General features: G+C 43.0%; 1 protein-coding gene across 4 annotated transcripts in view; it reads left to right on the forward strand.

Annotated features, from left to right (window-relative positions):
• APLP2 (amyloid beta precursor like protein 2) overlaps nucleotides 1-26,536 on the forward strand; it is a 79,683-nt gene that overhangs the window by 22,435 nt on the left and 30,712 nt on the right. For all 4 annotated transcript variants that reach the window (XM_026505393.4, XM_026505392.4, XM_026505394.4 and 1 more), the window contains exons 2-3: nucleotides 19,425-19,598; nucleotides 20,657-20,780. In XM_026505393.4, coding sequence (XP_026361178.1) covers nucleotides 19,425-19,598; nucleotides 20,657-20,780 — 298 coding nt within the window. The remainder of the gene's footprint in view (nucleotides 1-19,424; nucleotides 19,599-20,656; nucleotides 20,781-26,536) is intronic.

Genomic DNA, 26,536 nt, shown 5'->3' on the forward strand with positions numbered 1-26,536 from the left:
TGTATGTGTATGTAGTGAGTGAAGAAGTTGAACTTGTCACAGAGTAATGGAAGTGAAGGCATATTGTAGATTTAGTGGATGAATGGATTTCATTAAAATATCCCTATGGTAATCTGATATTATGAGAGCAGCATTTTGTATCTATCTCCAAGAAGCTATAGGAAATAGAACATAAACTTCAAGTCCCATTTGAGATAATAATGGTTGCTTCAGTACACATTATTATTTTTATTAAAGATTTTATTTGAGAGAGAACGAGCAAGGGAGGGGGGAGGGGCAGAGGGAGAGGGAAAGAATCCCAAGCAGACTGCATGCTGAACACGGAGCTTGATGCGGTGCTCGATCTTATGACCCCAAGATCATGACTTGAGCCGAAACCAAGTCAGATGCTCAACCGACTGAGCCACCCAGGTACCCGTTATTAAGAAGTTAATATTATAGGTATAGTATTTTTAGCATTCTTTTTGCTTGGTAATTTGTGAAGATACATTTCTTTTTGATATCATATCAGTGCCATATCCAGTATTTGGGACGTTGGGGGTTTAATGGGCGCAAATGTTTGGAAGAAAGCAAAGAGACAAGTGATCAGAAGGTCAGTAAGGTTACAGTATTTTATACCACCATAGGTTGAGTTCATTGTTGGCCAAGTAAAATGCTGTGTTAAATATTACTGAGATTAACCTAGGGCCTCTGTGATGTTCTGTAGGCAACTGTTAGCCTTACATACCTTAGGAAATGTTTGAAACCAGTTGTTTTCATAGGGCCAAAGAAGTCCCTTTAACCTAATATGAATACTTGCTTACATACTGGCATTAAGTATTAGAGATGAGTTGCAAAAGAATTCTTTCGTTGAGCTACTTAACAGCTGTTCCCAAGAGACAAGGTGGGTAAAAGGAGAGTCATTCTAATACACGCCAACCTGGATTGCTCAAATTTGGCTGAGGTACTAAGATACCAGCTAGTACTATACATAAATAGCTGCTTGACCTGCTAGTCTTTGAAAGGTTTAAGGTGAACTAGTTCTGATGACTTCGTAAGACTTTAGAAGAAAAACGAGAGATTTTTATAGACGAAGTGTGTCTGCTACACAGGTTCTCATACGTGCTGAAAATTACCTCTGTGCCTAAATGCTGAGACGACTTTACAGGGGTGGGCGTGGGGTGGTAAGGGCACCGTGTTGGTAGAAATAATTTTCTGGCAGTGTTTGGGTCGACGTCATTTAGAGGCTAATCTACTGAGGACATATGAACGCTTGTAGTAGAGCTGGTGTTTCATAAACTGGTGTGGTTGTTGGTGCTTTCAAACCATATCAATTTTCACTGGGTGAATTTTTAAGAACTGCTGAATTTGTGTATACATACATATATATGTTTGTGTGTGTTTACATAACACACATGCACATATGGTTGTGGATTGTAGTGATATGTTAGAGAATAAAGGCTTTTTACTATTCGGTGGGACTTTTTAACTGTTTGGGAATTTATAAAATCACTTGAGCAAGGTGGCTGTCAGTTTTTCATCCAGAATACGATGGTTTGGCATTTGCCGATGGTTGCCAAGCTGTCATCTGCCTTTTATTGATTTGCTTTTATGATGTGTTTGAATTCACATTAAAATGGCATGTTATTATAAAGAGTAAGTGATTACACTTGGTCTGGGGAATGTCTGTAAATTATCAAAGGAAAGAGGTTTTTAGCCCAAGGAAAGGATGGTTTGATTGCTCCAGGGGGTGGGGGGGGAAGTATTAGTGGATTTTTAAGAAAATCAGCACTCAGGGGAAGGCTACAAGGGATATGGAAACGCCACAGAGTTTTCCAGAAGAGTTAGCTGAATTTGGAAGTAAGGAATCACTAACTATGTATCTTTGGAAGAATGCCCGACTCCTTCCTTGATGGGGTTGACGCATTCATATGTAATGAGTCAGCAATGGGAATCATCCGGGTGTGTAAACTTGAAGGAAATACTAAGGTTTTTAGAGCCACAAAGGGTACCCACGCTTGTTCCAGGGAAGTTTTCCAGGAAAAGATGTCATCTCTCTGGACTTCCTTAGATTTAAGTATTTTAAGAAGCCTCAGCCACTCTAGTCCATGAAGGAAACACTCCAAAAGAACTTTCATGATCGAAATACTTAAGTTGTTTATAACAGCGTTTGTGTCTGCTCTTCTTTCTCTTATTTTCATATGTGTTCAGGAATAGACTCCCAATTTAGAAAGTTACACCATAGAAACGGGGTACCATCACTGCACCTTTTATTTGGGCTTAACTTTTAACTGTCGTTTAGGAACCAGTCAGACAGCAGTTGGGGACCTCCTGTATGACAGAGTTTAAGAAGCTTTCCTTCTTTATTAGGATTATTTTGTTTACAGAATTGTTTCCCCCGCCAAGGCAAGCCTCCGTGCACGTGAGTACTTGTGACTTGTTCATTTGATTATCTGGAGAGCCTACTCTTGTAAGGTTGTTAAAATGTTTACTGACTTAAACCAAAAAGAATTGAATCAGCAATTCCTATGGGATGTGAACATCATATCACATAGGCTCTGTTCTGGTTATTTTTATTTTCTTTGGATGGTCCTTGGATTTTGTTCTGTGGTTGTCAGAGCGTGGAAGAAGAGGAATTTGTTTGTTTGTGTCTCAATGACGGTTCCTTTCATATTTGTGGATCTAAGAAGTTTGGGGGTGGGGGAGAGTGTCTACCTCCCCCCCTCCCCCCACCAATTGGATAAAACAAGAACTTTGGCTCTTGGCACTTAACCCACTTACAAAACCTATATTGAATCCTCTATGCCCCCCCCCAGCCCCCCCACTTTTAATACTGAATCTCTTGAAAAATGTCTCAAGAAATGTCTTTTTCCTGTCTAATTCCTGTTCATTATTTTGCTTGTAACCCCCTTGTCTCTTTTGAATAGCTTAACCTCTTCAGGGAAGCTCTGTGGCTCTTAACCCATGTAATTCTTGGCAACCTTAAGATTTCTCAAGGAACCCTCTGAGTACCTACCCCATTCTTCGGCTCACCGGAAGCTCTTGCTAGCCTTATCCTTCTTGATGAAAGAAAAGAAAATGCGTTTGCATGGAATGTAAAGGTGAATGAAAAAGGTCACTCAGGTCATGCCTTTTAGCACAATGTTAACTGAACATTGAGCACAGAACTGTCCCACAGAAGTAAATGGAAGCCATGTATATGTAGTTAAAATTTTTTGTAGTTGACATTGTTTTTAAAAACTGAAAAATAGATGGAACCAGGCTGACTCAGTTCATAGAGCACGTGACTCTTGATCTCAGGGTTGTGAATTCAAGCCCCATGTTGAATGTGGAGCCTACTTAAAAAAAAAAAAAAAGCAAAAAAGCAAAAGTAGATGAAATTAGTTTGACCATTATATTTTATTTGACCCAATGTGGCTGTGATCTAACCATTTCAATATGTATAATCATGTTATAAAATCAACATGTAATAAAATTGAGATATTTTGCATTTAAAAAATTTACATACCAATTCTTTGAAGTTCTACATGTATTTTACATTTATAACCACAGCTCAGCTTAGATGGTAATCTTCATTGGAAATACTTGATTTTTATTTAGATTTCATGAAATTTACATTTGACGAAGTAGACATTCTCAAGTTGTACCAAACACAGATGTTTTCTAATAACTGAGTGGAGTTTTAAAAAAATCCTGTTCCTTTGGTATTTGTGTCTATGTTGACAGAGCTGGTTCATGTTCTTTATTTTATTTTTAAAAAAATACTGATTTGAGAAAAAGTGCGTGAGCAGTGGGGGTGGGAGGGAGGAGCAGAGAGAGAGGGACAAGTGGACTCTGCTGAGTGTGGAGCCCAGCTTGGGGCTCGATCCCATGACCCTGAGATCATGACCTGAGCTGAAATCAAGAGTGGGATGCTTAACTGACTGAGCCACCCAGGAGCCCTTAGAGTCAGTTTCACCTTGAAACAAAAGTATGTAAATTCAGAATGATCATTTAAGTAAATCCACCAGCTCTTGTATCAGCTCAATACTATTAATATCAATTCAAAGGAGCATTGCAAAAATTGGAAAAGCAAGCCTAAATTTAATCAATATCAACCAGCATTCTTCAGATTTTTCTTGTTTTTGTAGCCAGTTCACATCACACTATGCTTTTAATTAAAGTCTTCTGCATATTCGTGTTACAAAATGAATAAATTATTAATTTATATTGTAAAAAGTTTTAGTTTCAACATACATTTTTGTAGCCAAGGCACAAACTTTCCTTTGAACGTTGTATTCATATGCAGTGTGATAGTGATGTGATTTTTATTAGGTTTGCTAGGCCACCGTAACAAAATACCACAGACTGGGTGGTTTAAATGAAGGAATTTGTTTTCTTGCATTTCTAGAGGCTGGAAATCCAAGATCAAGGTGTCAGCAGGGTTAGTTTCTGCCTTGTCTCTGTATCCTCACATGGGCTTTCCCATGTGCAGGAGGGAGAGAGATTGATTTCTGACATATCTTCCTCTTTTCTTTTGCTTGCTTGCTTTCTTTTTCTCTTTCCTTCCTTCCTTCCTTCCTTCCTTCCTTCCTTCCTTCCTTCCTTCCTTCCTTCCTTCCTTCCTTGATTTTATTTATTAGAGAGAGAGCACACATGAGCAAGAGGGAGAGGGACAAGCAGAGGGGCAAGCAGACTCCTCCATTAAGTAAGGAGCCCGATGTGGGGCTCGATCCCAGGACCTTGAGATCATGTCCTGAGCTGAAGGCAGCCGCTTAACCGACTAAGCCACCCAGGTGCCCCTTCTCCTTTTTAAATGAGGTTGCCCCAGATGATCCTATGGATTCTCTGGGCTTAAAATTCTTTCAACCTGTTATTAAATTGCAAATTCATGATTCCAGCCCACATTATCCTCTGGAGGTCTTGGCCTGTATTTTTGTCTGGTAAATATCTCCACTTTTGCCACTCAGGTGACGTTGGAGTATTTTGAATACAGGGCATCCAAATCTGAGGTCTGTCCATCTCCAGTCCTCTCCTTCCAACCCTCTAAAGTTCCTTTGGTTATTAGCTCCACTGCTCCCTAGTTGCCAGAATTAGGAAGTTGGCATCATTTTGACGTTTCTTTCATATCTCTTGTCCACATCCTCTCACCATTTCTCCAGTCTGTCCTTTTTCTAGCCATGCTGGGTGAGTGCAGCAGCTTCCTGACTGACCTCCTTGTCTCTACCTCATCTTCCCGGATGACACCCTTCCACCTTCTGAAATATGCCCATCAAGTCCTACTCGAGCTGGAAGAGAGCCCAAGCCCAGTTTTTCTGGAGGAGAGCTTCTGAAGACTTGGCCCTTCCCCCCACCCCCATAGCTGTTCTCTCCTGGGCCCTGCCCTGTACCTGTCTCCGCTGTAGCTCTTCTCAGATGACACTGCACTCAGTTTCCACTTCCTCACCTCTCATTCATAATGCATGTGTTACACTGTAGTTCTGGGTTTCTCTGTGCCTGGATCCTGTCTCCAAGACTATTAGCTCCCCAGATAGGGATCTTGAGTCTTACTGGTTGACCTGGTGTATTCATGTGCTAGGACTTCTGTAACAAAGTACCACAGATTGAGTGGCTGAAGGAAGAGAAATGTATTGACTGTTCTGGAGGCCAGAAGTCAGGGACCAAGTTGTCGGGACGGTAGGGCGGTGCTCCGTCTGAAAGTGCTGTTGGAAGGGTCTGTTCCAGGCCTCTCTCCTAGCTTCTGGCGGTTCCTTGGCTTTTGGCAGCAGAGCTCCAGTCTTTACATGGCCTTCTTCCTGTGTGTGTGTGTGTGTGTGTGTGTGTGTGTGTGTGTGTCCATTTCCCCTTATATAAGGGCATCAGCAGAATTGGATTCCGGGCCCACCATAGTCCAGTAAGACCTCATCTGAATTACATCTGCAATGACCTGATTTCCAGATAACATCACATGTGGAGGTAGTGGGGGTTAGGACTTCAAATATGGGGGTGCCTGGGTGGCACAGCGGTTAAAAGCGTCTGCCTTCGGCTCAGGGCGTGATTCTGGCGTTACAGGATCGAGCCCCACGTCAGGCTCCTCTGCTGGGAGCCTGCTTCTTCCTCTCCCACTCCCCCCTGCTTGTGTTCCCTCTCTCGCTGGCTGTCTCTCTCTCTGTCAAATAAATAAATAAAATCTTTAAAAAAAAAAAAAAGGACTTCAAATATGAGTTTTGGTGGGGATACAATTCAACTGATAGTATGTTGACTGTAACATAATTGTAAAGTAATCCAGTGAAAGAATTTTTTAAAAGGTTTTATTTATTTGTCCGAGTGAGAGAGAGAGCACAAGCAGGGTGAGCTGTGCAGGCAGAGGGAGAAGCAGGCTCCCCGCTGAGCAAGGAACCTGATGTGGGACTCGATCCCCGGACTCTGGGATCATGACCTGAGCCAAAGACAGATGCTTAACTGACTGAACCACCCAGGTGTCCCCAGTGAAATAATCTTTGAGTAAAGGATCAGACTTTTATTTTCTTAATGGGCATTATGTTTAATCAAAAATAAAAGCCTACGATTTTGTTGTTGGTACTTTCCTATCTCTAGTTTTCAAATATATTCATATTTAGCAGCTTTTGAATTGTTACACCTTAAGAGAGGCAGGTGGATGATTCCGGTTGTTCTGTGTCCTGGTGAGAGAGAGAATGTGGCTTAGCTTTCGATGTATTTAATACATGAATAAGCCAACAAGGACAAAGAACTGGAGAGGAGAGATGTTCACAGAATCTTGAAGACGGAAAGCAGATGGACCCCAGGTAGCAGAGTTATTAGCAGACCAGAAGGAACTGAAATGTAAATGCGGGGGGAGAAGCCAACTAAAAGCAAACTGATTTGCAGAGCAGGACTGGACTGAGGAACAGGAAGTGTCAGGGCTTCTGAGTGGGTGAGGAGGGGTTGAAACTAAGTGTGAGGAATCAGGCCAGGAATACCCCTCTCACTGTGCACCCCGGGGAAAGACTTTTCCCAGTTTTCCTGGGGACAGCAGGCCCGCAGAAGATGAGAGGCTGAGAGGTGACAGGCTCCTTAACTGGGCCACCAGTCCCCTGACAGCGGGCTGGTGGGTCCCAGGCAGGGAACTTGTTGCCCTCCTCTCCAGATAGGTCACTCACTGACTGGTCCTATCCACGTACAGAAAACTTCTATCCAGGGGCACTGGGGTGGCTCCGTCAGTTAAGTATCTGCCTTCTGCTCGTGGCACAGTCCCAGGGTCCTGGGATCGAGCTCCCGTGTTGGGCTCTCCACTCAGTGGGAAGTCTGCTTGTCCCTCTCCCTCTGCCCCTCCCCCCGCCTGTGTGCTCCCTGCTCCCTCTCTCATGCTTTCTCATATAAATAAATAAAATCTTAGAAAAAAAAAAAACCCATACTTTATAAACAGCTTTTTAGTGCCCCCTTCTTAAATATTGAATTAGGTGGCTTAGGAACACCAAAGATCTCAGGAATGCCATGAACATGATTAAGAACAAAAACAGATGTGGGGGGGAGGAAAGCAACTTGAAGACAAGGCAGGAAGCAAATAACTTCAGATAAGTTCTTGATATTTATGTCAAAGAGGGAAGGGTATTCCATCTATGACGTAATAATTTGTAGTAAAATAGGGCAGAGAACGAGGAAGAGTTCTTGAAGATGAGAAATATGCCACCAGAAATTTAAAAATATAGTAGAAATCTTTCAGAGAGAACACTAAGAACGTAGACAGGAAAATGAAGAAAAGCAGGGGATTAACGTAGAGAGTCCGAGAAGCACGGAATAAGAATTTCAGAAAGAGAACAGAGGAGACATGTAGGACTGAGTGTGTCTGGGTTGACTTGGCCAATGGAGAGCTCAGGTCGGGGACAGAACCCCACACCAAGTCACATTATGTTGAATCGTCAGAACAGCAGAGATTGGGAAGAATCTTAGAACTTACTTTCATATAGAAAGAAAGAGACCTGCATAAAAGATTCCGAGTCCAATTTCCCTTAGATTTATCAGCAGCAGTGCGGGAAGCTGGAAGATAGTAGCTCCACGCCTTAACTGCTGAGGGAAAATGGTGTCTAGCTTACAATTTCGTTCTTGTCCAAATTAGTGATAAAGTGCATGCATAAAATAAAAACTGGTTTTGAGACCAGTTATGTTTGCAACTTACTGTTCACACACCCTTTTTTTCTTGGGAAGCTGTCAGAAGGTGTGAGCCATTAAACTGGGCAGAAAGTCAAGACAGGAAAGGATGGAGTCAGGGAATAGGAGGAAGGGGGAAGGAATTTGTGATCAAAGCCCCAGCAATGGCAGGTGTGTGCAGGTCTAGAGAATAATCAGTGTAGCTGAAGTAGGAGAATGACAGGCCTGAGGGAGGCCTGTCTTCCAGAAAAAAAGAAATTGAAACCATTGGATCACCCCTTGCATCAGACGGCGCTGAGGGAGCTTTGCAGACCTTTTTGACAATCTCAGAGCCGGAGGGATCAGTAGATGTGAAACCAAGCAGGTGAAAGAAAAGGTGCAGTTGCTGTCTCTAAGGGGGAGAATAGATACCAAAGAAAGGAACTGTAATCAGAGTACATTTTTATGGTATGAGAATGTAAATAGGAGTATTGATTTGACCAGGGCAAGGGGAAGTGAGTGCATAAACGTAGAGTATGGTGGTTTCTGAGTGGAACACTTCTTTTTTTGAGTTGGGGGGACCAGAGAAAGAGAATCTCAAGCAGACTCTGTGAGCACAGAGCCGGACGCAGGGCTCGATCTGACGGCCCTGAGATCATGTCCTGAGCCAAAATCAAGGGTCTGATGCTGAACCAATGAGCCACCCAGGTGCCTCTGAGTGAAACCCCTTTTTTCACTAGGGAGCTACTAGGTACTGTCTGGACTGAACAGGGTGCAGAGATAAAAGCGTGCCGTTGAGCACTGCGGAGGTCAATAGTGGAGGAAAGGCTGGGAGCGCAGCCTCAGGAGCACGGGCCCGTTGAGGTGGAGGACTGCTCTTCTAGGACAAGCCTGTGTTCTGTGGCTTTTCAGGCTGTGTACATGGATGCACTCAGCAAACATTTTCTACAAAGTGAAACTTTTTGGGGCACCTGACTGGTCCAGTTGGTCAAGCATGTGACTCCTCATTCCTGGGTCATGAGTTCAAGCCCCCATGTTGGGCACAGAGCTTATTTAAAAAAAAAAAAATTGAAACTTGTTATATTGCATAAGTTTCTTATTTTCATTTGATTTATCATTATAGGTCTACCTCATTGAAACTTGTACAGTGTTAATCATGTAGAAATTGCTGAGTGATGGGCCGTGTGGGTGGCTCAGTTGGTTAAGCATCTGACTCTTGGTTTCGGCTCAGGTCATAATCTCAGGGTCATGGATCGAGCCCTGCATTGGGATCCTCTGCTGATTGAGGAGTCTGCTTGAGATTCTGTCTCTCTCTCTCTCTCTCTCTCTCTGCCCCCTTTTTCCTCTCCCTCTGTCCCTCCCCCATTCACATGTGTTCTCCTTCTCTAAAATAAATCTTAAAAAAAAAAAGGAATTGCTGAGTGATACCTGCTAATTAATATTAGTTTAAATGTCTTGGAAAAAAACAAAAGTGAGGGCTTTCGAGTCAGTCACTTGCTTGGCTATAAACGACTACTTACTGTATTCTAGATGCCATGTCCAGATACAGTGGTTAGAAAACCATATAAGGCCTCCCCTTCGAGGAACTCACCTTCTAACAGGAGGGAGGTGGCCATGCAGGTGAATTGGCAAGGTAGTTTAGATTGCTTGAGGGGAAAATAAACCAGTGGGGTTGGGGCCTGTCCTCAGGAAGGGCCTGCAGAAGATGCAGATTTGAGAGGAGTCTGGACCTCTGAGAATGTGCCTGCCTGGGGAAGAACAGGGGAAGGGAGTGCTGTAGGGGGAGAGCCCTGAGGGAAGAAAGAGCCTCGCTTGTGGACAGACCCAAGGACCGGAAGGGTGGTGCTGAGCCTGGGGCTGGGTGATGGATGGAGGGGGATTTTGGGTGGAAGAGTGAACCTCTCCCAGATGGAGGAGTGATTGATGTGTTCTGACTTGCGATGATTCAGAATGTTGGGGGAAAATGGCTCAGGGAGGGCAGGAGAGGACACAGCTTCCCAGAGGCCCACCTGACAAGTAGCCCAATGTGCAGTTGTACTTCCATTGTGGGGGCGTGTTCGTGTTCATGTGCGTTTACACCCACATTTACATTATTTTTATTCATTCTTTTTACTTGCACGGAGCGGTTCCCTTTCTCCTTGATGCATTTATTTAGTAGTTGCAGTGGCTTGAACCCAGGAAGGTTAATTAATGGTTGAGGCAGCAAGCAGTAAACATACCGACCAGCAGCTCATACTAGCGTTATTACTTTATTTTTTTAAATTGCTGATAATTACAATAATGCACATGGGCACGGGTCCCAGACAGGAAGAATCATTGTCTGCAAGCAGATCTGGTGTGAGCTGATAATCCAGGCTGTATTTACTTTTAAATTTAAATGCTACATAAATCATAGGAAAGATGCCTTTTTGACTTGCTTTGAACTTGGGGGGAGGGTGCAGCTCTTTCGTATTTTTGTTATTTTCGCAATTGTTTTAATGGACATTAGAAGTTAAAGTAATTTGCTTTATCCTGATTGGTATCTGAATATGGCTTGCACCTAGTAAACAGAGTAAAATGGTTAGCAGAAGAGCACATAGAGAGTGCCGTTTGTAATTTGAAATGTAATTTCCTCCCTCTCTGCCCTGTGAAAGTCATTTTGGCAAATTGTCTGATTTTCTAGTTGTAAACAGATATGGGTTACTTACCCAAGAATTTCTGCCCTTTCTTGACTTTCAACATTATGGAACCTCAGAAATAAAGAACCAAGCCTTTGGTTTTCAGGGGAAAGTGAAAAATTAAGAAATTTTTAGATAAGGCCATTCATTCTTAATAGTGCAGACTATCAATGTACTATTGCTATCATTTTATTAAAAATATTTAAAAAAAATAAAAAGATAATCACAGAATTCAGAGCACTCTTTCTTCAAGAGAAGACAGTTAGTAGTTCCATATCCTTACGCATTCAGGTGCATGCACACACACGTGCACACCAGTCCCTTCTTATTTTTCTCATTTTTCAGGCCATTGAACACTTGTCATGGACCTTATTAGCCCCCTAATGAGTATCAGGGAACTCCACTTTAAAATGCTAATAAAAACCATCTTCTATATTAAAATGTGAATGTTTTCATTGCATGGATTTGTTGTTTTTAAGGATTTTAATTTGTTTTGAGAGAGAGAGAGAACATGAGCAGGGGGAAGGGGCAGAGAGACAAGCAGATTCCCCGCTGAGCCGGCAGCCCATTGCGGGGCTCAGTCCCAAGACGCCGAGATCATGACCTGAGCTCTTATCTTTTTCTGGTTATAGTAGAGGAAAGGAGACCTGGTGGAATCAATTTCAGATCTCTGACATTAGCTCTTCATGTTTGTGGTTGTAACCTCTGGAAGTCAGGGTTTTAGCCAAAGCTGACCTGTGGATAGTTTCCCAACTTAACCTTGGTAAAATCACGGAGTTGAGTATATACTTTGGTGAAATAGAAATAGAATATTTTTAAAGGAGGTGTAATTTATTACATTAAGTACATGAGATAATTGAAAAATGGTAACATAGTGCCTAATTTTTAATGATTATGACAATGCATTTGAAATAAACAGTATTATAAAAGCATTTGATTAGCCAGAAGTAAGAAGCATGCTTATAGTTTCTGAGAGTATTGCCAGCTTTGTGCTTGGATATCCCACAGAACGCTCCCCTACCCCACCATCATTTGTATTATTTCTTTTGTTTGGTTCTTTTTTGGAATTATTTCAATCATCTGTGAATTAGTAGGAATGATTTAAAATGGACATTAATTATTAATATTTAATTAGTAACACTCCTGGGTGTTTGTTACTTAAAATCGTTTCCCTCTTTTACGGTTTAAGAAAACATATCCCTTATACATTCCCCCTAACTCTGCACACACTATTTATTTAGCACCCTCAATAAATAACCAAGTAATACTGGCCAGTGAGTTCAAAGGTTAAGCCCAAGTTCACACCATTTAGATCATCTTATATTAATACTCAAGCCTCCTGGCTTTCTGGCCTCTGCAGTTAGCGTGCCTTCAACGGATGACGGGATTACTGCCTGGCTTTGGAATCTTGCAGATTCGTGTTCGGTGAGGAAGCTGTCTTTGTTTCCAAGCCATGTATGTTCCCTAGGCATCGGGAGTATCAGGAAAGTAGAGTTCTGTCTGTTGTAGTGCGAACTGTGAACCCAAGTGCAAAGTTAATATTGTGGGTGTCATTTATTATAATACCTAAAATTTGGGTAGCACCATGTTTATGTTGCACAGAAGCGAAAACTAATAACACTGCGAGAGGTTATTCCATGAGGTTGCATAGCTAGTAAGTTGAGGGGAACATCCTTTTCTCAAGAATACAAATTTAGAGAAATAACTTACGTAGCGCTCTTTGGATCACAGCAGTGTCTCAGTAGTAACTGCAGATTCATCTTGACCTAGCTTCCGTGCCAGCCGGAAGCTGGACCAGGGCCAGGAAGCCAGCAACTCCCGGTGATTTTCTTCTAAATGGTAGGGCGGTATTAAATGGTTCGTGTAAACCTGAATTCCCACAGAAGAAAATGCGGAGTCTTCATGCAGCCTGTTTGAAGTATGCCCGGATTTAATAGGTAAAGAAGGCATGTGCAGTCTTTTAAACCCATTTCATGCCATCCTGGATTTGGGAAGGATGCCTAGTCCCATGGGGACTTCATGGGTTCTTCCCTGCACGCTCGTAATTTAGGCTCCGGTTCTGTAATTGTAGCCAGAGAGAACTGAATGTTTCGGAGCCAGCCCGACGATAATGAGGTTAACATTTGAGTGCTTGCTCTGTGGCAGGCATCGGGCTTCCTGCTCCTGGGCAACGTCTTAATTTAATCCCCACAACAGGCCTGAGAGATATAGGTATGTTAGGAGCCCTGTTTTACAAATAAAGAAATTTAAACCTGATAACAACGGCCACGAACATTTGAAGAACTCTTTTCTATAGAGCAATCACTATTTCAGGCACTTTGCTTATGTGCTCATTTAAACTCACTTAAGCCTCAAGACAACACTATGATGAGCAGTTACTACTGTGAGCATCGTATAGATGAAGAAACTGAGGTCCAGAGAGGTTACGTGATCTGCCAAAGGCGGCACAGCTAGTCCCTGATGGGACTGGAACTCTGTCAGGGTCTGCCCTCCTTTTAAAGCCCTTGCCCTTGCCCATGACCTCAGGCACTTCCTCTGAGGTCAGGAGTGCAATGAGAGAGGATGAACGGTCGGTCAAGGCTTGTCTCCGTACCTGCTGGAATCGGTTTCTTAGGGTTCCTATTATGGGCAATTGGAAAGAAAGGAGCCAGTACAGAACCCGTCCACTGGAGAATTTTAGATCCATAAACACTATTCTTCGTCTTTTTTTTTTTTAACATAAAAGTATTTTATGTATTTATGTATTTTTCAATATCTTTCTTTGTAGAAGACTCTTTGCTCTCATCTTGGGGACACATAACAGAGCTCTCTTAAATCTTGGGGCTTGGATCCTTACCAACCAGTGTAATCCGGATGAACAAATTACTGTGTTCCTATGAAAAGCCTTGGAGACAGTCTAAACCATTTTTAATCTTGGAAATGATACCTCATTTATACTTTAATATTTAGAGCTCTAATAAAGCAGAGATTATTTGTATAAATTACTGCCTTTGAAAATAATACCTAACAGCTGGCATATGTCAGTGGAAAAATAATGGCTTTTTGCATTCAGAGTTTGCTCCCTAAACCTAATTCACCAGTTTCTAATTAGGATTAAGTTCAAATGTAAAAAAAAACAAAAACAAAAAACCCCAAAACAAAACCAAAAAAAAAAAAAACAAAAACACCCCACCAAAAACCACGGCTAAGGAGTTTCGGTTGGTGTGATGCAAACTGTCACTTTTAAGAACAGGTTTTCTCAGTTTGCCACTAAAACTGGAAAATGCCTAACAGGAATCCTGCTATTTTATTAAATAGTGGGTTGAAATGTTTGAAGCTTGTTTTAAATTGAAAGCTTCACTTCTTTACTGCTGATGAAGATATGCTAAAGGCTCCGAACTCCAGTCATCCTTTTGACAGTAACAAAAGAGGACTTTCATATGTATTAGGCTCTCGGCAGAATCATAATAGTCCTCCCACTGGAGAGAATTTATTACCTGCACACACAGGGTTTTACTCCATTAGGATGTATGCTCGTGTGTTCAGAATAAATAGTTTGTTTCTCAGGTATTGGCCTACTCTGATTGTAACTTACTAGTGTCCTGACCTAAAAGTGTGTCTTCTCTTTATGACAGATTGAAACCATGCAGCCATAGTCAAAATGCAAGCGGGTGATAAACAAGATTTAAAAAACCCAAGCCACTTTATTTTGAACTAACTTTAGAGTTTCTTTGAAGTTGCAAAAATTCTACAGATTTCCCCTGTATATACTCTTCCCAGGCTTCCCCTAATCTTCACATCTGACACAACCGCCGTGCAATTGTCAAAACTGGGAAATTAACACTGGTATGCAATCATTAACTGACTCAGACCTTATTTAAATAATTACTCCAGTTTTCTCACTGACGTCGATTTCCTGCCCCAGGATCCTGCCTTGGCTCCCGTGTTGCATCTCCTCGGTCTTGCGAAATGGAAGAGCCCGTCCGTCTTTGCTCATCGGTTGTCTTACGCGGCTTACTGCTGGTGAGGGCAGTGTGCCCACTGTGCAGTAATGGTTCTTCCCTTTTGTAGTCATCACTACCTTGGGGAGATACTTTAAAACGATGGCTTAGGTGCAGGCTGGTGGACAAAGGTTTAAGTCATTTTAACTTACGAATCATGAAATGCCAGGCAGAACTTGAACAAACACGAATGAATACATAGGATCTTGGCACCCATTAATAGACTGTCCTTTTGCTGACTTTTTCTTTACAAATGGAAGGTCTTTGATGATGAGTGTTGTGCCTTTTGCTATCACTACCCTGCAGGTAGGTAACTAGATGCTTCGAAGGCATGCGTCATTCAGTATTTATTCATACTGGGACTGTGTTAACTGGCCTTCCTGGGGCGAAGCTGGACCGCTTGCCTGCCTGTATTGCAGCACCTTCCTATCCGAGGAAACATGATTCACTCAGTAAGGGGATAAAACCGTCCTCTTCAGAAGATGCTCCCTCCACAGCAGGCACTTTCCCAAACCCTGGAGCCAAATTAGCTTCTGAGATGATCGTTTCATTGAGGAAGGAAATACTGGGCTTACATTTCGCTTTGGACTGGGGGTGCTGCAGTGGTCCTGAGCCCCTTCATGAAGGGGTGGTGGGGGAGGTGGGCCCCGGAGCTGCATCTCTGGAGATGATCATTAAAGGCCCTCATTTAGGTTAGGCTCAGATTTAGATTTACTTACATTTATTTCTTGCTTTAAGCCATATCAGCTTCTCAACCAAGTTACTAGAAGCACTTTTTACCAAGTTGAGTTTCTGTCCTCGTAAAGCGAAACTCTTTCCGCTGAGCCAAATTAATAAAATGGAATTTCTTATTAAGAATGAATTATTAAGTAAAATGGAAGCACTGGGCTGGGAAGCAATTGATGCAATTTGTTTTCAAAGCCTTAAAAGTGCTGCAATGTGCATAGATCACAAGGACCGGCTTAAGTGCCAAAGCATAGGGCATTAATTTTCTTTCGTAGAGGATTCCAGGTTCACAGGATGTCAGAAGTGCTGACTTGGCAGTGAAATCCCATTTGTAGCATGTTAGATTAGGAAACAGATTGATTTATACATTGATGTAATGGATCCAGGCACGGTGTGTGCTTAAGAAAGTGGGAGCACATTAAATAAGGGCATTTTCAGAGGAAAGGAGTACAAACATCACAGAACAAAACCGATCCTATTATCGTCTAGGTAAGGTTGGGATATGTTTGATTAGTTGATTCCTAGACATGGTCCACAGAGGCTTTTTATATTTCAGATGATACCTTCTTGAGAGTCTCTGATGACCACAAGGATTAATCTTTCTGAACTCAAAAGTGAATCCCTGCAGCATATTAGCTGTCTGGAGTGATTCCACTTACTCTCCTCTTTCTTGGTGGTAACTGATGTGAGGGGCTGCTGCTTCGCTGCCTCTTCCTGTAGCCTTAACCTCCGGTATTTTAGATTCTCTTTAGGGAAGGCGATGCTGACCATCTCAGCACAAAGATCAAATGCACTCATCACTGATGTATTGACCTTAGTGGTTGACCCATAAACTGAACATTTATACAGTTGGAGCTCTTGTGGTCTTTTAGCCAACAACCATAATGAGTAACATGTGGAACATAATCTTTGGTGCTGATAAGCGGCTGCCTGCACGCTTTCGACCACTCCACGTCTGTGGCTCTGGTGATCTCACAGTAACTAACTCATCGACACTGTTTCTTACCTGATTTCATGTTTACAATTGAAGAGGTTAATGCCCCCTCCCCCCAGAACTTCTCCCACACCCGAAATCCTGTTTGTTTAATAGCTGCTTTTAATGTTAAAATATACAAGGCCACCTGGCTGGCTCAGACAGTGGAGTGTGCAGCTCTTGATCTTGGGGTTGTGGGTTCGAGCCCCATGTTGGGGGTAGAGATTGCTTAAAATCTTAAAGGGGCGCCTAGGTGGCTCAGTCAGTTAAGCATCAGACTCTTGATTTCTGCTCAGGTCGTGCGTGATCTCAGGGTCATGGGATGGAGCCCTGTGTCAGGCTCTGTTCTCGGTGTGGAGTCTACTTAAGATTTCTCTCTCTCCCTCTGCCCCTCCCCCTCTAAAAAAAACCTCTTAAAAATAAATAAACTATACAAAGGAATAGAGAGAATTTAGGAATTATTGCCCCACATCTTTTAGATTTAACTGTGGTGGTTTAATTATTTCCTTTTGACCTATGGCTTTGGCTTTCTTGCTTATATATTTATCATATCTTTCTCAATTTTCTTTATTTCTGTCTGGGCTTTTGAGGTAGGGAGGAAAGAACTTAGGAAAACACTGGTTTCAGTAGATAAAAGTGTCCCTGGGTTTCTTTGCCTTTGTCTCGGTATTAACCCATTTATGTATACCCATTTTCCTCCATATCGTAATCCAGCATTCTAGCCATAATCCTTAGATATGGCTCTCAAAAGAAGAACGGCCAGTAGAAGAGGCATTTTGGCACACATATTGAACTCAGTGTGAGAATTAAACACATCTGCCTTGTGTCCTTACCCCTTTTAATGATTGGTTTGAATTAATATACCATTAGAGTATTGCCTATAAATAAGTGTGTGTTTCTTTCCACAGATGTCCTTAAATATTCTTTCTTTTTCTTTTTTCTAAAGATTTTTAGTAATCTCCACACCCAACGTGGGGCCTGAACTCACAACCCTGAGACCAAGAGTCCTGTGCTCTACTGACTGAGCCAGGCCCCCCTTTTCTTTCTTTTTCTTATCAGCCTATAGCTTTATATGCAGTTACGTGGAAGGCATAAGGATCTGCCTTCTACTTTAATAAATGATGAATCATCACAGTAGGACTACAATCAATTCTAGTTGATAAAGTTGCTAATTGTTCTTCCGTTGGCTTTAATCGAGGTGTTCTTTCAACCCTGATTGATCTTGGCAATATTTTCAACCCAAATTAGCTTTCTCCTAGCTATCCAACAAGTGTCTGTGCTTTCTTCTCTTGTACTGGTAGAAAGCGGGCTTATTTTAATATGTTCCTAAGCAAAATGCGTGGAGGGTGGCAAATTTTTCCTGGAGAAAGGTTATAATGTATTTCAGAATCAAATGTAGTCTGATTGGAAGGACCATTAATGTCTGTGTCGTCCATCACCACAAATAAATGAGAGTTGCTTAGAAAGCATATATTTCCCATATATTATAAAAGTCAAAGCTACCCTTTCTGTTAATTGGAAAACCATTTTATGTTAATTGCTCTTTTTAATAAGAGCAACGTGATAGACCATACAATCTTTAACCCTATCCGCCAAGTTTTAACATTTTAAGAAACTGTTTAATTTTTATTTTGAAAGACCTTTTACATTAGGGGAGACCACAAAACTCCATTGTGGCTGTAATCATCAATATCAGTGTATTTCTAGATGCTGGGATGCCTGTGTTTTTTCTAGAACACAAGACTTTGTAGGAGCCTTAACTGTCATAATGCCTGTTACTTCTCACCTGTAATTTGTGATCTCTTAGTGGCTATCATCTTTTCACAAAGAAGAGGATACTAACCAAAGAAAGACAATGGGATCATTGATTATTTTTATCTAATACAAGTTAAAATTGCTCATGAAATCCGCTTCATTGTTCCGTTTTAGTGTTCCACTTCCATGAATGATTCCATCACTCATTGAGAGATACTAGCTGTGCTTGACATCTTCCTCACCACCCCCCCCCAGCTAATCTGTCACCAAGTCTTGCCACTTGTGCCGTCTGATCTCTTAAATCCGTTTCTCCGCTGTACTGCCCTAGTCCAAGGTACCATCCTCCCCCACCCCCTCTCTCTGCCCCCTTCTCTCTCTCAGTCTGCAGCTCCAGCTTCCTGAGCCCTCCCCTGCATACACTTGTTCCCTTTCAATCTCTTTGCCATCTTGCAACCAGAAAAAGTATCACAGCTGCATTTTGAAAATATTAACTTCGTGCTTAAAACCTCCCAGCACCTCAGTGATAAAGACAGAGTCCTTTCTTGGTTCACGCACTGTGTAGGCTTGTCCCTTCATGCCTCTCCACCCTTCTGCTGTTGTCCGCCTCTCTGTCTCCATTCTCTCCACACGGGAAGTTCTCAAGTACTGCTCTCAGGAGTCTTCTCTGACCACCTCCTACCCAAACCTAAGTTAAATTCCCTTCCTGCCTGCTGCTTCAGCGCTGGATTCTTTTCCTTCGCAGGACATCCGGGAATGTGGTCACACTTTCTCATGTGTGAGTGTGGACTGTTGGGCTAGACCGTAAGCCCCGTGAGAGCAGGGACCATCACTTTTTGCTCACTCTTGTGACCTAGGCATTCAGCATGTTGCCTTGCAAGCTAGTAGCTGCCCCAGAAAATTGTGTTGGGTGGGGGAATTACTGGAACTTCAGCCTTCCGATACTTTCATGGCTTACTCTGTTGAGGAATGGGAAGTAGATGTGCTCATAGTAGAGCAGATGGAAGTTGGATTATAGGTTCCCAAGTCAGAAGTGTCCAGGTGGGGAGTGGGGGTTCGATTTTCTGTTGACCTTTCGCTTTGATCATGTAAGTCCAATAGTCGTCGTTTTTTTCTGGCCTAACTCCTGGGAAAAGGATTTGTTTATGAAGATAAAAATAATAAATACTGAAGTTTTAAAAGATCAGCTCTACTGTCACAAACCATTGGATGACTGTGCATTTGTGCCAGCTTTTTTGGAGTAAACGTGGATTTTTTTTCCCCCTTCGGTAGGCTCTTGCAGCCAATGCTGGAACAGGGTTTGCTGTCGCTGAGCCTCAAATTGCAATGTTTTGTGGGAAGTTAAATATGCATGTGAACATTCAGACTGGGAAATGGGAACCGGACCCAACAGGCACTAAGAGCTGCTTTGGAACAAAAGAAGAAGTTCTTCAGTACTGTCAGGAGGTAAGAGTGTTGCCAGAACGTGAAAACGGCTTTTTTTTTCAAGCTTGACCCTCTTTACCTTAGAAGACCACGTTGCTAATGACGGAGCCCCGGGCCTTTTATTTCTAAATATATATGACATGACTGAGACTTGTCAGAGGCTTTGCCTGTGCGCGCTGCGAGCTCTAGGTTCTTTCAGGAGGGAACAGGGCAGAAGCTTGGCGGGAACCGTACGAGTAAAACCTGGTTCTCCTGGCTTCTCACTTCCTATGGGAGGATGTGAAGCCAAACACGTCATGTGTATGCTAGTAAAGCCCGGTTCTCTTGGCTTTCCACTTGCTGATGGAAAGCCACCGGTATTGTAAGTGGTAATCTCAGATCTGACTCAACTCACCTTTTAGGTCAAAACGTGACCTAGGAAAGGGTAGGAGATGTTTTAACTTCTTACCAAGATTAGCCTAGAGGGCCAGGGTTAAGTATTATTCTCTGATTTCATCAGACATTTCCATGGACTTGCCTTTTTTTTTTTTTTTTTAATTTTAATTATTTATTTTTTAAAATATTTTATTTATTCATTTGAGAGAGAGAGAGCACAAGCAGGGAGTGGCAGGCAGAGGGAGAAGCAGGCTCCCTGATGTGGGGCTCGATCCCAGGATGCCAAAGGTAGACACCTAACTGGCTGAGCTACCCAGGCGCCCCTGGACTTGCCTTTTAATGTGTTTTTCTTCTCAGCTATTTACAAGCACCCTACAAGTGGACTTGATACCGAATAGATTTATTTTGGGCTTGAGAGCTTGCTGCTTTTGTATGTCCTTAAATAAAGATTGCCGCACCCCCCCCCCCTTTCTTTTTAAGAGAGTGCCTTAGAAGTGGTCAGAAATCTCCCTGTCAAAAGAAACTAATAGTTACAGGATGGTTTTACTCGGGGGGTTCAGTTAGAACCAGGAGTAGCAGAGTGGACGTTGAGATTTACAGAGCAGAATGACGGTACTGACACCAGGCATCCTTACTTGCAAACGAGTGTCCATTTATTATGGATAAAGTCCATTTATTGTGCATGTCTTTTCTTTCCTTTGCAGATGTATCCAGAGCTACAGATCACAAACGTGATGGAAGCAAATGAGCCCGTCAGTGTCGACAACTGGTGCCGGAGGGACAAAAAGCAGTGCAAGACTCACATCGTGATACCGTTTAAGTGTCTCGGTGCGTGTCCCTTAGATGCTCTTGGTTACTCCGCAGGAAGCGGAGGGCGCTCAGTTTTACATGCAATTTTCTCTGGCCTCACAGTGAAGTCTCTACATTTGTCACAAAGCCGAGGGCTGCAGGAATGTATTGTGGGACTTCTTTTTTGAATATTTACTGCTTTCTAGGGTCAGCGGGTGACTTGTCTTTGATGGTCGTGACCCCTCCCGATGTGGGCAGCCTCTGTCTTTTAAGCACGAGCTTTTTGCACGGCGTTGAGTCAGAGTGCTGCCCTCAGAGCAGCCCCGCTTTGCCTCACACTGATGTTTGAAATTCCCATTTTGTAGTCATAGTAGTGAGTTGGACTGAGCAGCCCAAGGAATGGAGTCTTCGCTTCCTCTTACTTCATCTGTACACATTTGGCAAGGTACTGAAACCCTGTGTTGCTAGCGAGACCAGACCTGTGGGAGTTTTCAGGAGAAGTGACTCAGCTGTCTGTGCACAGCCCTGGGCCGCCTGCCGTTTTGAAGGGCCCACGACAGCTACGGGGGTTTCTGTCCCTGTGGTTGGTGTCAACAGAGCTAACTTGACTACCACTGAGCAAGAAGTTTTTATTACCCAGAAGCAGTTGTTGCTTCAGACGCTTACCCAGTTAATGCATTCATCATCCTAAGCACGCATCACCGGGACATCCACATATACTCACACCTGTGTCGTCTGGGAGATTCAGGAACAGATGTGGTCATAGAAGCTTGAAAGGTCAAAACAGTTGATTTTTGATGATCCAGGATAGGGTTAACATAGATAACAGCATTAACAGGCATTCTGGGTAGTTCGTAGATGTATTTAATTTTAGCCATTAATTTAACTTGCTCGACTTCCTCCCTTCATTAAAACGTTTCCTAAAGTGGAAGGAGTTGCTTTTCTCATTCTCACATGTATCAAAATAACACGAAGAGTCAGCACCTAAATAACAGTGTTTAAAATATGTAGCAGTTACTGTTTTAAAGGATTCAGTAGGGGGAGAGAGGGACAGCGCAGGTGCCTAGCACCCTTTACTCTAAGACGCCGCATCGTGCAGTCATCGTGTGAAACCTGGAAGCCTTTGGTGTGGTGTGGTGTAAGGATGTTCTCCCATTCCATCTGGCTCTCAGAAATCTCCGGGTATGAGGTTTCGTTCACTCTCTATAAAATTCGTGAACTAAATGAAACGAGAGTGTAGTTTTGAGTATTTGTAGACCATAGATAGTACTTGCAGTTGTTTCTTCCCTTTGCATTGTTATGCCCCGTCTGCTCCCCTCCTACATACTCTTTGTCATGGCTCCACTCCTCACCCAGAACTCTGATCTGGAGATCTGGGAGACCTTTATCTCCCCACATCCAGTCAGTTTTCAAGCCTGATTCGTACCTCTTCAATATGGCGTCTCTGCATGGTTCCCAAACTGTGCATGGAGGCACCCCGGGGCATTGGAGCAAACTCAGGGCGCGAGCATTGTGGGATATTTTTGATGTTCAAAGGAGGCCTCTCTCAGACATCCCATGAACTACTAGCTGGAGGTATTCACAGTTTCAACATTCTGTGGCTCCATTCCTTTCAGTGACCTCTGGTCTTTCTGGACCGGTGTTTTAGTGGTTGCTGGGTTGAAGAGCCAGCGTCACGCCAGCAGGAGGAGAAGGAAGGGTGCTGGTGTTCAGTTGATGGCAACGTTGGAGGAGTTGTGCAGTGCCCAGCAAGCACTAAGGGGTTAGGGCACGAGGGCTTACTAAGTGGTTGGACCTAACTACCTAAGCTTTTGGGTATTCTTTTGGCCTGGAAGTGCTATGAAAATATTACTGAGACACACAGGGTGCTGTGACTTGAAAGTTGGGAATGTCTGGCTTACATCCTTTTTTTTTCCCATCGGATTCCCGCTGCTCTGGTCCCCGGCCGTTCGTCCTTTCCTGCCTGGACGGTGACAATGGTGTCCTCTTTTGCTTGGGAAGTTCTCCCTTCAAGGCTTACTTCAGGGGCTGCCTCCTTTCTTTTATTTATTTTATTTTTAAAGATTTATTTATTTATTTGAGAGAGAGAGAGAGAGAGGTGTGAGCCAGCGCAGGCGTGGGGTGGGGTGGGGTGAGGTGGGTGGGGGAAGGGCAGAGGAAGAGGGAGAATCTCAAGCAGACTCCCCCCCCGCCCCGAGGACAGAACCCAACGGGGAGTGGGGGGTGCTTGATCTCATGATACCAAGATCATGACCTGAGCGGAAATCAAGAGTCAGATGTTCAACTGACTGAGCCATCCAGGCGAGGGGCTGCCTCCTTTAAAGAAAACTTTCCCTCCTCGTTATATTTGCTATCCAGATAGGCAGATTTCTGAAATTCGCCCACTGTTGCCATTGCATCTGTTACCCTGTATGGTGATGATCTGTTTCTGTATCTTTCTGCAGCTTTGCTGTAAACACTGTGAAACCAGGGACCCTGCTTTAGTCCTTTTTGTCCTCTATGACAGTGACAGTGTCTAGAACAGAGGATACACTTTTTGATGATAATTATAAGACAGGACCTTACTGTAGCTGGTACAGGACAAAAATCTTATTCTGTTGCTTTATTTTCCAATATGCTGTATGTAGTTTGAATTTTTCAGTGTTAAGAACCAAACAGTAAAATGATATTGTTGTTAATTAAATGCATAAAGGACAGTTTGACCATCAACTTATTTTCTTTGCATGTGGTCACTGAATAAAGTATTATATGGTTGTTGATGTTTAATTCAGACAATTTTTTATGTTTACACCTGTATCCATTTGGACAACTTCTTAGCCAGTAAGTAGAGCCGTCCATCGGTGTTCTAAAAGACATGCAGTTGCTAGTAAGGGACCAGGTAACTGGAGTAGCAGGACAGAAATACTGCCAATTCTTCCTTGTCATCATTTAAGAAGTAGATTTCATTTATTTTTTAAGATTTTATTTATTTGAGAGCGAGTGAGCGAGCATGAGCAGGGGTGGGGGCAGAGAGAGAGGGAGAAGCAGACTCCCTGCCGAGCAGGGATTCCCAGGACCCTGGGATCATGACCTGAGTCCAAGGCAGACGCTTAACCAACTGAGCTACCCAGGTGCTCCTTAAGTAGTAGATTTTAATGTCTGTCTGCTGTCCCCCCCCCATCTCCTCTTAGAGCACCCCGGTAGAACTGATCTTGGTTAATAATTAGCACCACTTTCGGGGCACCTGGGTGGTTCAGTCGTTAAGCGTCAGTCTTCAGCTCAGGTCATGATCCCAGCGTTCTGGGATCGAGCCCCGCATGGGGCTCCCTGCTCAGTGGGAAGCCTGCTTCTCCCTCTCCACTCCCCCTGCTTGTGTTCCCTCTCTTGCTGCCTCTCTCTCTGTCAAATAAATAAATAAAATCTTCAAAAAAAAAAAAAAAAAAAAATGAGCACCACTTTCTTTTTTCCATACTCTTGGAAAACATTTTGGTGATAGTCTTTTAGAGTTCCTTTTGCCTTTTAAAATTAAGAATAATTTAAAAATAATTTCAAGTTTACAAAATGGTGAGAAAAATTGTACAAAGAGTTCCCATATACTGTTTCCTCAGATTTCAGATTTTCCAACTGTTACCATTTGAGTAATATGGTAAAATTAACTGTATTCGCTCCCCCAACACCCTCAACCCTCGCGCTCCATTGCTGGGTTTTTGCGTTTGAGTTATTTAAGTTGGTGTCTTTTTAATCCCTTAGGACTTCAGTGTAGATTTTCTAGAAACATTCTCCTATATAACCACATCATCAAAATCAGGAAATTATCATTGATCTAAATCTATAATCTGCAGACCCTATTCAAGTTTCACCTTTTATCCAGTAATGCCAGGATCTAATTCAATATCACACATTGAATTTAGTCTCCTTGTCTTTCATGACCTTGACATTTTTAAAGAGTACAAATTACTTTGTGGAAATGCCTTGCAGTTTGGGTTTGTCTTATGATCCTCTCTCTCTTTTTTTTTTTTTTTTAAAGTAGGCTCCATGCCCAACACGGGGGTTGAACTCATGACCCTGAGATCGAGAGTCAGACGCTTAACCGACTGAGCCAGGCAGGCGCCTCTTATGATTCTTTGGATTTTGCATTTTTGAGAGGCTACCACAGATGCGTTCTGGCTGCGTGATGTTAGGAGTTGCAGGATATCGGTTTGTTCCGTTACCCGTGGTAACTGTTATCACCTGGCTGAGATGGTGTCTGCATTCATTTATCTCCTTATGGACTCATTGTCCAGATTTGACAGAAAGATGATGCAGACGGATCCTTTATTTTCCTGATTCTACCCCTGGAATCTTCCATTTCTCCAGGACGCCCTGGTTTCTTTCAGTGGAGAGTGGTATTTAGAAACCAAGTCTGGGCATTATGTGTACTTACTGTACTAGGATATTGTTGCTTCTAGGTCCACCCATGCAGATTTTTTAGAAACAGTAGCTCATATTGATGTTTCCAATTCCATTATCCTCAGTATATTTATTTGCTCAGTATCTCCTGTAAATAATCAGTCTTTGCTTTTTTTTGTTTTTGAGAGAAAGAGAGAGTGCAAGCAAGAGATGGGGAGGGGCAGAGGGAGAGGGGGAGGGAGAATCCTGAGCATCAGCCCCACGCCAGCGCAGAGCCCGATGCGGGGTCGATCTCACCACCCTGAGATCGGGACCTAAGCTGAAATCAGGAGTTGGATACTCAACCTACTGTGTCACCCAGGCTTCTTCTTCTTCTTTTTTTTTTTTTTTAAAGATTTTATTTATTTATTTGACAGAGATAGAGACAGCCAGCGAGAGAGGGAGCACAAGCAGGGGGAGTGGGAGAGGAAGAAGCAGGCTCATAGCGGAGGAGCCTGACGTGGGGCTCGATCCCATAACGCCGGGATCACGCCCTGAGCCGAAGGCAGATGCTCAACCGCTGTGCCACCCAGGCGCCCGCCCCGTCACCCAGTCTTCTTAGTCAGGCTCTGCCTTTTTTTTTTTTTTAAACAAGTTTGTTGAGATATAATTCACATTCTATATAATTCACCCATTTGAAGTCTATAGTTTAATGGTTTATAGTAGATTCAGTGAGTTACACAACCATACACAATTCTTTTAACATACAAACTGTACAAAACCTGGATGCAGTAAAAAGTAAGAGTCTTGTACATTTCATTCGCCAGAAGTAACCACAGTAACTCTTCTTGTACACATTAAGGTGAAAACCACATGTTGGAATAAAGTGACAGCAGAAGTGTCGTTAGCTTCAGCCCTGAGACCCCCTTGACGATATTACTAGCTAATGGGGTGCCTGGCTGGCTCAGTCAGTAGAGCATGCAGCTCTTGATCTTGGCGTTGTGAGTTTGAGCCCCATGTTGGGTGTAGAGCTTGCTTAAAAAAATAACAATAAAAAAGATAATTACTGCCTAGCAAACCCAAAGCATGGGTAGGCAGGCAGGCCAGAAGGTGAGGTGACGGGAGCTGGGGAAAACAGAATCTGTCTGTATTGGTTGGGTCACCCATATTAATTGGTTTGGGTGTCCCAGAGTCCTTACCTATGTCCTCAGGCACTAGTTTTGTTTGTCGTTTTTTTGCTAGGTTGAGGGGAGAGAGGGATGTCCTGGTGAGCATGCTTGGAAAGCAGTTTGCGAATGCATTTCGGTTGCTGGTAGTGCTTTCATCAAGTCTGTGTCACACTGCCTGTGGACATCTGTGTTCACTGCACTCAGCTCTGCCCTCTTTTGATGCTTAACTACCCATCAGTGTGACTTTCCACCTGCTGTTTCAGTTCAGTCTCTCCCTTC

Source organism: Ursus arctos, unplaced genomic scaffold (assembly GCF_023065955.2).
Source record: "Ursus arctos isolate Adak ecotype North America unplaced genomic scaffold, UrsArc2.0 scaffold_22, whole genome shotgun sequence".
Taxonomy (NCBI): domain Eukaryota; kingdom Metazoa; phylum Chordata; class Mammalia; order Carnivora; family Ursidae; genus Ursus; species Ursus arctos.